We start from the raw sequence: 12,705 nt of genomic DNA, 5'->3' as shown, positions 1-12,705 counted from the left end.
CCAATCAGAAAACAGGATTCCGATAATACGAAGCAAAATTTACTCGGAATCCTGTTTTCTGATTGGTTGCTGAGCGTCGTACTACGAAAATCGGATGCAGTGTGAATCCAGCAATTGTGTTTTAGTCTAGATCTACAATAGATGTTTTAAGACTTAAGCCGTAAGAAACTGATCAATTACAGTCGAATCCGAGGGGAATAATCGATTGTGATTCGTCCATTTCTTATGACTTAAGGCTTAAAACCCTATTGTAGATCCGGGGTAAGGCTTTATTCCTGCACTGTCTGAACTGGTGCATACTTTAAGTTGAAGTGAAACAAATATATATTTGTAAGCTACTTAACGCTTGCTGCGTCCAGTGTGAATTAGGCATTATATTCAAGACCATCTCTGAATAATCGATTGTGATTCGTCCATTTCTTATGACTTAAGGCTTAAAACCCTATTGTAGATCCGGGGTAAGGCTTTATTCCTGCACTGTCTGAACTGGTGCATACTTTAAGTTGAAGTGAAACAAATATATATTTGTAAGCTACTTAACGCTTGCTGCGTCCAGTGTGAATTAGGCATTATATTCAAGACCATCTCAAGTTCAGTCTTGAGATGTCACGAACCAATCAGAGGGCCGCATTAGCGTCTTAAGACACTACTTAAGGCCGGAATCAGACTAGGCATTGAAGATTGAGATTGAAGATTGAAAGATTGAAATTTAACCAATCGAAACGAAAGGAGCTAAAATTTCTTTGTCCTTATTGGTCAAATTTCAATCTTCAATCTCAATCTTCAATGCCTAGTCTGATTCCGGCCTAAGACGGTCTTAAAATAAGAACCGACTATGAATACTGGCCATAGAATAAGCATTAGGTCCTGCGCACAATGAAGGAAATATTAGGAACAGGAATAGATATTAAGATTTCAACCTATCAGAAACCGTGTATTCCGGTGTAACTGGTATCTGATAGGTTAAAATCTTAATATCTATTCCTGTTTCTAATATTTCCTCTATTGTGTGCAGGGCCTTAGGCTCAAGTGCAGGAGCAAAAGAGGAAAAAGCAATGCGTTGTCTTCGACGATTCACGATTCAGCCAGAGTCGCGAGTTTTCTCGAGTACCGTGCAAAGTCCATCCGTCTCAGCGCCACCAACTTCACGATGATGCGTTTACGAGATACATGGCGCGCCGCGAGAGGACGCGCCAGTCGCTGTGGTGGCTGCCGGAGCGCCGCAGTTTTCGCGCGGGGCGGGTGTTGTCGTTGTCGCGTCGCAACTTTCGCGCGACCAAGAGAGAGAAGTTGGAGTTACCGCGGGGGGAAGCTTGTCGTGTACGGAGGACCGCGCGAAAATGCCGCCGAAGAAGCGGGAAAAGGATCTCGATGGGCAGAAGGGACCTCGTATGGACCAGATCCAGGCCGACCACGAGCTCTTTCTACAGGCCTTCGAAAGTAAGCGAAAAAAAAAAACACATATCGCGGTCTTTCGCCCCGTGTGGGCCCTTACCTCTTTGCCGCCTATCGGTGGCGCGCGTCGCTCCGTCGCGATAAAAGGTCTGCGACTTTTTCTGCCGGTCACCCCCACATCGATACCTCCTCAGACGACCCCTGTCGCGGAGGGCGCGCGACGCCCTCCTTCTCCTCTGCCACCGTTATCTCGTTGCCGCTGTCGCCGTCGCCGCGACCGGACCTAACCCTATCCGTCGCGAGTCAACTGGAGCAGCGCCCGCCGCATCGTGGCGAGCGTCGGTTCGCTCTCTCCGCGCCCTCCACCGCTTCCAAAACGCGCGGACACCTGTCATCCGTGCCTCACTTGCTGTTGCGAAACAGACCGAGCGATTCTCGATTCCCTCCTCCGAAGTATTCCGGAGGAACATCCTTGGACGTATGCTAAATGCCCGCGGAAAATGTACGCGAAGGAAAGAAAATGATGAGATTCTTTTTACGCGATTTACGGAGAATCAGACAAAGTCAGACTGCTCGACGCGAATTAAATATCTTATTGTAATTTTTTTTCTTTTAATTTTTCTTCTTTCGAATTTCCGACTTGCTTAGGCAGGTCACGATATCGTGACTAAATTGAACCAGTAAACAACCTTCTCGGGATTTAAGGAATTAATAAAAAAAATCTTCAGTGAATCCGAATATCCAATTTGAAGAACCCAAAATCAGCACGACTGAGCTCAGTCACAAGAGAAACAACTTCGCAAGGCGAAGTCTAAACTTTTTTTCCTAAATAAAATGCGTACGGCTAAATGTTTCTTTGTTTTTATGAGCAACGTGAGAAATTTCCGAGTTCCAAGCTGTTAACTTTATGAAGATGAAAAAAAAATGTGGGATCAGAGAGGTTTAACCTGCTTGGGTCGTAACAACAAGTAGGGTGCAGGCGTCTCAAACAAATTTGAGTAAACCCATTCATCATATCCCATTTTGATACCTGATTGAAGGATCGTCTTCTGCCTTGGTCGGAGCTGCTTTTAAATCCTACGAGATGTATTTTAAACGCGAGAAATAAATCGCTCTGAAGGCCATCTAGGGAGTCCATTCCGTATTAACATATATGGCCATAAATAAGATTTCACTTCTGGCAAAAACAAATGTAAAACTGTTAAGTTACATAGCAAGATTATACTTTCTTAATTTTTGCAAAATTAAGAAAGTAGACATTAATTCGCGATATGAGTAAATTATTTTATAATTTTAATTATTTTTTATGATTTATATTTATAATTATAGTTGTCAATTATGTTTCCTTTTTGTCTGTTATTCGAGTTATTTTAATATTTTATCAAAATCCAAATGTATAATAAAGTTAAAAAATTAATTTAATTGTAAATAACATGTTTAACTCGTTTATATTACAAAAGCTATTTTTGTACATTTTTTTACATATATAAAAATAGTGCACATTATTGTAAAAATTATTGAAGAAAAATTGATCGTTTAGAATGTTTTCTATCATAATAATAAATAAATTTACGTACTGGATTGTAACTTTACATATTATGTAACTATTATTTTTAACTTATTGGTTAATAAATATTAATTTAACGTCTTAATAATTTAACTTTACAATATGTAACTTTTATGTTTCATTTTTTTCAGAACCAACACAGATTTACCGGTTCCTTCGCACAAGAAATCAAATTTCAGTGAGTAAATAATATTTTCTTTTCATCCTCGGTTTGTTTATAATTTTAATTTGCGTTGCCCTCAAAGCGTTAATTATATTTTGTCCGTTTTTTTGTTATACATGTGTATAATTTTAAAAATATGGTGTATCAAAAGTTTCTAAAAAATAAAAAATTTTTAAAAAAAAAAAAAAAAAAAACGTAACGATATATACGAATGTAAATAGTCGTAACGATATGAAGCATTTGTTAAAGGTAAGTTAATAAATGTTCCTTTAGGTTGATTATATTGCCTCAATCGTAATTCATACTTTCATACGCTTTTCAAAATTTCTGTATGTAAAATTTGTGTAGCATGGTAGGTATAAAATTTAAATTTAAGTTATATTATAAAAATTCAAATTATTTGAGGAGCATAAACTACCAATTTTCCCTGGGCGATGGATGTACATTAAAATTTAACGTTTCTTTTTAGCCAATATTTCTATATCGAAACTTAACGTATATGCGGCAACGTATGTCCAGAAGTCACAAGTCACGGCGAGGATTTAAGGTCGATATGATTCTGGACAAATTAATAGCGAAAAAGAAGCATGAACAGAATCTCGGTGTTCGCGGATACATGACTCTTACGTTTTTAGGATTTTATGACAAAAGAGGTAAGTCTCGATTATGCAACCTTTTTTTCTTGTATTTATCTGAAAAGCTTTTATTTAAGATTGTGATGTATAATTGTAGCTGAAGTATCACAGGATCCTGTCAAAGTGGAAACATTGTTGTTGAAAATTTGCCACAAGAAAAGAAAAGACGTTAGCTCACCTGTCATGCAAGTAAGTTTGGTATCCATCAGATTTAAAATTTACAGTTTAAAACACTGATCTAGTCAGATTTTCCGTTGGATCGGCTCTTGATTAAGATATGGCATTTGTTTAGGTTTCAGTTGGTACAAGCGAGGTCCCAATCAATCCTTCCGAGAGTCAACCTCCACCGAAGGCATCCACGATTTCCATACCCAATGAATCTTTCTGCTTAAATAATGGTCACATAGCAAAGACTTATATGCTTTTGCTCAGGGTTTACTGCATGTCTAACAATGGCTGCCTTATAACTAACTGTGATTTAGAAGGTAAGAGTGAGAGTCAGCACAATTAACTCGCAGAATATTACAAACCGTGTCTTGCAGAACCAGCTCAAAAGCGTCGTAAATCGTCAACGGGTATGATAAAGATCAATGGCGAAGAAGTGAAACAATATGGTTCGGAACTTACTGTGTATGATAAGCACAATCGATGCCTGCTGACGGACGGCGAGTATGAGTTAGGTTTGCAGGAAGTACAGACCAATGTTAGGTCCAGTCCTAAGAAACACAGCTCTTGGGAAACTGTGGCCGACATCAAAGACTGCGAACCGTTCGATATGTTCAGGCAAGGACCGACGTTAAAGTTTCGGCTCAGTTGGACGACGGAACCGAGCAACGGTCTGGTGGATAGACCGATGCCGATACCTCAAATACCGAGCGGTGACAATAAAGAGAATCGGTCGGCCAACGGTCAGTTCTCTATAGTTATTTTACGAATGAAACTACTGCAACATATGCACTGAATCACAAAAAAACGTCGCTTTAAATGTTTAACGTTATCTTTTCAGCTGGTTTTGAACGTTCCTCTTCCGTAAATCACAATAATAATAGCACAAATAATAATAATAATAATAACGCGACACTGCCAACGCCTAGTCCGCTAACGCCCTCGTCGAGAATGAGCATCTCCAACGAGAAGGTGGACACTAATACTAACGGAACTCAGCAGATAGTCTATCAATTTTTGTACAACAATAACAGCCGGCAGCAAACGGAGGCCTGCGAAGACCTACACTGCCCCTGGTGCTCGTTGGATTGCGGCAAACTGTACTCGCTTCTAAAGCACTTGAAATTGTGTCATTCACGATTCACATTCACATACGTGGTAAGTACGCATCACATTTTTACATTATTTATCTGTATAATTTATACATTTACGCACACAGTTTATACATATCGCTCTTTTATTTCAAGAGTAATTTAACTTAAAAAACTAAATTTTCAGAAATAGGGAGAAACTATTTTTCAGCTTGATAGAAAATAATTGATTAATCAAATAATAATAATACCGCGTGTAGTAAAAAAAAAGTATATTCTTAACATGATCAAATGTCATTTTTATCATATTTGTTTTATAATTCTTTAACTTCCTTTTTTAATTATGACAATTTTGATAATTTTTTTGAAGTTAATTTAGTTTACCTTTGATAAGAACGCAATGTTAACTCATTCATGATAACAACTTGAAACTTACGTTTTTTTAATTGTGTCACTTTTGAAATAAGGGAGAGGTATGTCAGCAAATCAATGAAAAGTATTATGCATATATTTTTAGATATTTCCAGGAAAGTATCATTTTTAATACTACTTTATCAGATATTTTAATAAATACATAGATACTTCTTAGGCGCAATATAGAGTTGCAACTTCTAACCAATCCACAACATTTTTATGCATCTATCTATAATATATATTTTCTATGTTTTTTAAAGGAAACCTAAGATAGATATAATTAATATTAATATTCCAGAAGGATTTTGCAGCTACAATACTTTTCATTGATGTTACTGATATATATGATAACCATGCATTTGGAAAGAAATAAGCAATTGATTTGATCGGTTAAAATAAAGAGACTCGTCCTCCATGCTGTGACAGTAATTGAGTGTAAATGTTTTCTCTTCCAGCCAATTCCACAAGGTGCCCGAATTGATGTAGCAATAAACGAATGCTATGATGGTTCGTATGCAGGTAGTCCTCATGAATTAATTTCACAACCGTCTAGTATACCTTTTTCAAGGACAGGACCAACCAGACGTACGAGCGTGACGAATATCCTGGTGTGCCGTCCGAAGAGAACGAAACCAAGTCTGTCCGAGTTTCTGGAACTTGACGAGAATGAGTTTGAAAGTCAGAGGCCTTATATCACCGGCCACAATAGGTAAGCATCATGAGCAGTCACGATAGTTATGGTATAAATAATCTTTTACACATTATAAACGGAACATGTTCCTTTAGACTGTATCATCATACTGTGACCTGCCTGCCTATATATCCTAAAGAGATGGATATCGATTCCGAGGGTGAGAATGACCCTAAGTGGTTGCAAACAAAGACAATGATGATGATTGATGACTTTACGGATGTGAACGAGGGCGAGAAAGAGTTAATGAAGATGTGGAACCTGCATGTGATGAAGCATGGATATGTGGGAGACTGCCAGATACCACTAGCTTGCCAAATGTTCTTAGAGAATAAGGGGAAGGAGTTGCTCATGAAAAACCTCTATCGCAACTTCGTATTGCATATGTGCAGTCTGTTTGATTTTGGGCTAATTAGTCCGGTGATATTATATCAGACCATACAGAAGTTGCAAGAAATCATGAAGGAGGGCGGCGAAGACGGGGACGTACGTAAGGTGCTGCAAAAATCACACGAGGCTCAAGTGGAGCATTGGAAGGCTACGAGTGCACATACGCAATTGGTGCATGACGGGTCCAAAGCCGCCGGTATTACGAGTGGAGTTAAGCTCAACTTCGGCAATGACGGTTCCTCGAGTACTTCGTCGAACGCCAGGCGAAAAACGACAACCGCCTCCATGCCGTTGGGCTCACCCAACTCGCAAAATGTCAAGAACACAATGCATAATAATATGCACAATGTCAGTACGTAAGCGCAGAATTCGTTATCGTTGTCGAGGAGCAAGACTGTCATTCACAATAGTTCGATGCAGAATTCCGTTGTCGGTGCGTGCATCCCTTCATTCTCTGGGAGTCCAATTCTCTCCGACGCGGAGCATCGTAAGTAAGATTGTGCCCAACGGTGTGTCCAATTAGAAAGTACAAGCACGCCATCGAGCAGGCGGTCAAACGATCTATCGACAAAAGTACAAACTGTAGTGCAAGTGACAAGAAGTAGCAGCATGACGCGTTCCTGCTGCGCCGGATATTCGATACGAGCCGGCGAGAATGCTAGTACTATCGAATACCACCAGCGAAAATTGGTCCTGGACGTGATACTGGCGACGAACAACAATAGCCGCATCGCCGCATCCGCTAGCCAGAAACCGTCCTCGAACGGAGGTAGCTTCCAGTAGCTACTTATCAATAGTAGTAAGATCGATTTCGCGCGTTTTTAATGCAAATTGCATCTTCTTTTTTTGTACAGTATTTGTTGCAAGTAATATAGATTATGCAATTGACATTATTAAATAAACCGGATAATTATTGTTTTAGCTGTTAGATCGATTTTTGAGATTTAATTTAAAAATAATGCGAATAATTATTACAAATTGAGAAGAGAGATAAATAGGATAAAGAGGATATCAGATGAACGATTTTATTCTGCTCGCCTCTGTGTCGATGATACCGATCGTGAACAATAAAACACGATACAAACATGCTAATTTTATCATACTTATTCTTCATTTCTTTTTTTCTAGTCAGTGGCGTTTTTTAATTATTTCACCTTTTTTAAAGCTTTTATTTTATGTAATATTTCAATAAGATCTGGTATATCTGCACAACTGATTTGTAAAATTCATAGTAATCCAGAAGCAGCTATTCCAGAATTAATGCAAAATTTTGTCACGCGTAATTTTGCATTATAATAGAAAAGAAGAGAACAAATAATGTCAAGCTTTGAAAATTAATTTCTGATGACTTTGATATGAGTAAAGCACGAAAACAAATTTCTAGTTCTACATTCTGCTTGCGAGGTAATTCGCCATCATGGAACGTCTTTCTACATCTGATAAATTATTCTTTTATATAACGACGCGCATACTTTACAAGCGAATTGATCTCGTAGCTGAAATTTATGAACTTTTTATCGCCCTGAATTTAATCATTTTCGGGAATATGCTGAATGGTGAAAAAATGCTACGTATAAATGGTGTGACAATTTTTGAGATTTCAAGCGTGTGCATATATATATATAATTATATATTTTAAGTATTATGTATATAATAATTATAAATAATTACATATATGTATATAACAATTATATATATACATATAAGTATGTATATATAATAATTATGTATATAATACATAATATATATGCACACAGACATACACACGTACATAAAAAAGTATAAAAAAATCTGTGAGGCTGTAAATTATACTTTACATTTTCTACATCGAGACGGATCGGTAGAGTGAAAGTGCCTTTTACCAAACCAAGCGTAGGCCTGAATTCGCAGAGCGACGGTCGACGATACTTAAGAAGTAATTATAGTTATTCATCGTTATTCCTAAATTTTGTGAAATCATCTCGGTTCGATCATAATTAATGAGATTAATCATTCGACTCATTTTTTAGTGATCGTCGTTTATTCGCGAGCGATTCAGACCTCTAGTATATCATATTAGAAATGTTATGACTTTGCGTGTAACATATACAACTTCTACTGCCGTGGTCGTTCGAAGAAGCGCTTACATTCCTTTATACATACTGTCTTCTTTATATTGTAGGTAGGCTAATGAAATTTTTTAATCTTAGGACATGCCGCCGGAGCATTTAAGTTCAACGGAATTATCGTTCTCTTCGAGCGACTTCCAATTCACTGTCCAATAATATTATCCATGGTAGGTTGTAAATAGGGAATTAAATGACGAAATAAATATGTGGACGTGAGAAATGTATATTATATAGTCATTTTTATCACACACTCCGAATATCTACGTTTCTCCTTTTATTAATCCTTAGATTATCGTTTCTTATTCGTTATGTAAAATGATCTAAGGATTAAAAGAAATTGATTTCGAAATTTCCTAGCTTAAATTAAATCATGTTTAAAAATTATGCTAAATTTTTACCGTTTGATTGTTTCGTATATGTATTGACAAACGTACATGTTCATCAAACAATCTTGTTTTAAATATATAATTATTTTTTACAACTTACATTAATTGTGATACTATATTTTGTTAAATATACGTCTATAGAGATCTTGTTTTTAATGTGGCAAGCTCTCTTTCTTTTTAGAATATTGACATAAATATACTTTATAATTACGATAACATATTACGTGTTATTGTAATATATTATTTGCGTATCTAATTGAAAAAACTATTTGTTATGTATGTGCAACAGATCTTGTATTGTTCTGTATCTTCATTAAAACCAAATGTTTGACTCTATCATATTTGAAGTAGCGCGGGAAATCTATATTAATGTAATCTACAGACCAATTCATTTTGTACTTTTCGACGCAACGTAAAAATTCTTCGTACATCGGAGCAATGGTATCCAAATCGGCGACAGTGAAAACATATCTTTTCTCGAGAGCAATATAAATTATCTTTTTCTTTTTCGTATATAGAAGTTTCATCAATGTGCGGACAAATCCATCCGTGATTTTGTCGTCGTATATCACTATAAATCCAAAAAAAGATATAATACGATTATCACATTTCTTATACCTATTTTACATTGTTGAAATATTCAATTATTAAGTTTACCGTCCGCAGCCAATACAATATTTGCGCTTTGCAATTTCTCCTCCAACTTTTTCGGCCATTCTAAGTTTAAAAAATTCAATTCCTCGATATGATAACCCGATTTAATGTACGTATAATTCCTCAGAAAATTCCGTTCAATCAGATTTAATATATCACCTACGTTGATATCTGGAATATTTGGACAAACAGGATTGAAGTTTTCAACAGACAGGTTTCAACTAGTATTTGCATTACCGGTGCAAATGACTTCCTTAGCTAAGTAACTCGCTACAATGCTGGTCAGACCAACTCCAGATCCTAATTCTAAAATTATTTGATTTCTAAATAAGTCCTGATGCGACAGAATGTAGTCGGCTAACAAGAGAGCGGCTCTCCACACTTGTAAACCGACTAAATTGAGCTCTGTAGATACACTATGCTCTGTAAATACAATTTACTGAATATGTTTATATACACGAGAATACACGATAATTAATTCTGTACCTATTAGAATTACTCCTTCTTTGTCTCTATCTACATCTAGATCATCGTCACTGTCATAATTTAGCGTCTCGGCTGAGGATTCTGCCTCAATCATATAAGATGGGCATTTAAAAGTGAATTCAGTCACCGCATCTGAAATCAATTGTTGAACGTTAGGATGTGCATTAAGCATTATTTTTATCGTCCAATTATTCGTTGAACATAACTTACTGCCATTGTCAAGCTCCTCAGAGATTTGATCATTTTCTGTGTATATTTCTGATGTTACTTTATGCATCGCTATCTTAGCAAACAAAAAGATCAACGTTAATCAACGTATTTCTTTTTAAATTGATGATCAGTAGATATTACGTAATTATTAATTATCGTATTACGGGTTATTTATATAGACTATCATACAGTTTCATTATTAATTTATCAATATTTAATGAATATATATACAGAGTAGATGATATAATAGCTCATTATATTTCACTCATAACGTACTAATTCGTTTGCAATATTCAATATAGATATATTAATGATAAAGATTCGGTGAAGCACTACATCTCTCGAGTTGGGGATTAACGCGCGTACATAAATCAGGAATCGACTTCGTGCTACGACGCTCACCACACGATAATGAAACGCGTCGTGACTGACCAATATTACAGCCTCGTGACTGCATTTATTTCGGGAATTTGTGTCTTAACATGACAATTATATAATCCATAATCTTATACTATCACGTTGCTCTGTATTATTACTGTATTGAATAATCTACGTTTAATCTTCAAAGTTAAATTACGCTGCTTAAAAAAATTTTGTTTTGCTCAATTTACAATAATTTTCTGATTGTAGATTCGAGTACTGTTCGGAGACGTACAAAAGATACACATTTTATAGTGACAATAAAATGTATCAATAATAATAAATATTTATACGAGAATAAAATTTTGAAAATCAATTTTCATGCGCTCATGCTTTTATTATCACATCTGTTATCTAAGTTTTTGTTTTAAAAAAATTATATTTTCTTGTATCTCATAACTTATAAGGAATAATCACCTGATTTTTATATCTCAAAAGCAAGAAAATACATCTTATTTATAATTAAGCTCATCTATAGTAGTTTTCTTTGCTGATTGAGAATCTATACTTTTTTTTCCTTTACTTTTTAGAAAATATTGAATAAATCTATATACATAATGATCTCAAATACTAGTGTTGCTTATACTTTCTGCATTTAGAATTTTTGCTTTTTCTCTACCTTTGCCAAAATATATATCTTGTTTTAAATGCAAAAATTTTGTGAATTTAAACTAAATCTATACTAACAATTTGTAGAACGATTAGTAATATGTATTACATAATTAATAACTTTTGGAAAACATCGCAGATGATTGATTATGCAAAAAACCTAGATGATTAATTCTGGGCCAATTACTTTCATTTCAAGAAAACGCGATGAATCTCAACGTTCTTGAGAATCACAAAGAGAATATAATAAATATAAAAAGAAAAAATACTATACTGTTATCAATCGCTTCGTGAATTTATTAAAAGAGATTTAATTGTTACACCTTGGAACGCGTTTTGAGTGGACAATCGTTGCGTCGTTTCCTCGACGACATGATCTCAATCTCCGCCTTCCTCGTGGCATTCTCGTCAGCTGTGCCTGTCATTTTGCCATTTACTTCAACCATACGATTGCACGAACGTCAACAGATGTTGTGGTTATGACCTTTCAATCGATCAAATCGAGATCGGAGTCATTTGAACTTAATCTGTCTGCCTTTATGATGTCTATGGATCTTGCGGATTTTATAACTTAGCCCGTTCGTCTCTCCTGATTTCGATCCCATCATCCAGCATCGTTAAATCGCTAATATCGCTTCACTGTACGGCGCCATTGCGACGCCACGTGATTTTGACAGCCAAGCGCCGTCGATAAAGCTGCAAAAACACTACCGGAGTTTTTTAAAATTATTATCTATTTGTTGAATATACAAACTGCTCAAGCAGTATCAGAATATTAATCAATGCAAGAATAAACAAAGAAAATATAAAAATCGAACCGATCTTCATCCTATTCGATTGTATCGGTCCGGAATATTATTCTTTCGAGCTAATCGTCGAACGGTAATTCGTGGCGATGACCGCGACTGATTTCGACCGAGTTTGGAGGTCAAATTGCGGTTTTCTTGTAAAAAAAAATGCGATTTCAGTGCTATTTTAATCTGTCAATGATTACGTGTGTCGCTGATTTGCGAGCTTATCGTTTATCGGGAGGTCAATTGTACTGCATCTTGAAACGAAATGAAAATTACAAAAGCGAGTGAATTTATTGGAATATTTATAACTTCATTGATCAACACCTAATGAATTTGGTTCGCTTTTGTCACTTTTATCTCGTTTCAAGATATACAATTAATCGAATCCGAGGACAATTATTGGGATTTATCTCGCGACCGGCGCGGCAGTGGGTAAGTACGGATCTACAATAGGTGTTTTAAGCCTTAAGAATTTGACCAATTACGGTCGAATTCGAGGAGAATAATCGACTATGGCTGCGTTCAGC

The 12,705-nt window shown here is 36.0% G+C and overlaps 3 protein-coding genes across 4 annotated transcripts in view; 1 reads left to right on the top strand and 2 right to left on the bottom strand.

Annotated features, from left to right (window-relative positions):
• The window catches only part of Upf3 (UPF3 regulator of nonsense mediated mRNA decay), a 7,528-nt gene extending 5,880 nt beyond the window's left edge, over positions 1 to 1,648 (bottom strand). The window contains exon 1 of the mRNA XM_018462792.1: positions 1,496 to 1,648. The gene's annotated coding sequence lies outside the window, so the exon portion shown is untranslated. The remainder of the gene's footprint in view (positions 1 to 1,495) is intronic.
• On the top strand, positions 1,187 to 7,052 carry Su(z)12 (Polycomb protein Su(z)12). Of its 2 annotated transcripts, XM_018462791.1 has the most exons (11): positions 1,187 to 1,440; positions 3,094 to 3,140; positions 3,595 to 3,778; positions 3,858 to 3,949; positions 4,053 to 4,245; positions 4,303 to 4,668; positions 4,767 to 5,083; positions 5,886 to 5,937; positions 6,004 to 6,139; positions 6,217 to 6,867; positions 6,932 to 7,052. In XM_018462791.1, the coding sequence occupies exons 1-11, from the start codon at positions 1,341 to 1,343 to the stop codon at positions 7,032 to 7,034; spliced, it is 2,241 nt and encodes a 746-aa protein (XP_018318293.1). In that variant the 5' UTR covers positions 1,187 to 1,340; the 3' UTR covers positions 7,035 to 7,052. The 2 variants fall into 2 exon arrangements, with proteins under 2 accessions (XP_018318293.1, XP_018318292.1); XM_018462790.1 differs by having other exon boundaries at positions 1,341 to 1,440; positions 5,886 to 6,139.
• A 1,836-nt stretch (positions 7,053 to 8,888) lies between these two features.
• Positions 8,889 to 12,374, bottom strand: LOC108732123 (methyltransferase-like protein 22). The gene is given in 8 exon segments (XM_018462780.1): positions 8,889 to 9,576; positions 9,663 to 9,830; positions 9,897 to 10,082; positions 10,146 to 10,277; positions 10,356 to 10,428; positions 11,708 to 11,739; positions 11,742 to 12,091; positions 12,203 to 12,374. Coding segments are annotated over 7 exon segments (936 nt in total). The 5' UTR covers positions 11,788 to 12,091; positions 12,203 to 12,374; the 3' UTR covers positions 8,889 to 9,277.
• Positions 12,375 to 12,705: the final 331 nt, after the last annotated feature.

Source organism: Mycetomoellerius zeteki, unplaced genomic scaffold, assembly GCF_001594055.1.
Source record: "Mycetomoellerius zeteki isolate Tzet28-1 unplaced genomic scaffold, Tzet1.0 scaffold1454, whole genome shotgun sequence".
NCBI lineage: Eukaryota > Metazoa > Arthropoda > Insecta > Hymenoptera > Formicidae > Mycetomoellerius > Mycetomoellerius zeteki.
Note: the sequence above shows the minus strand (reverse complement) of the source record. Positions and strands in the feature narration are given on the sequence as shown.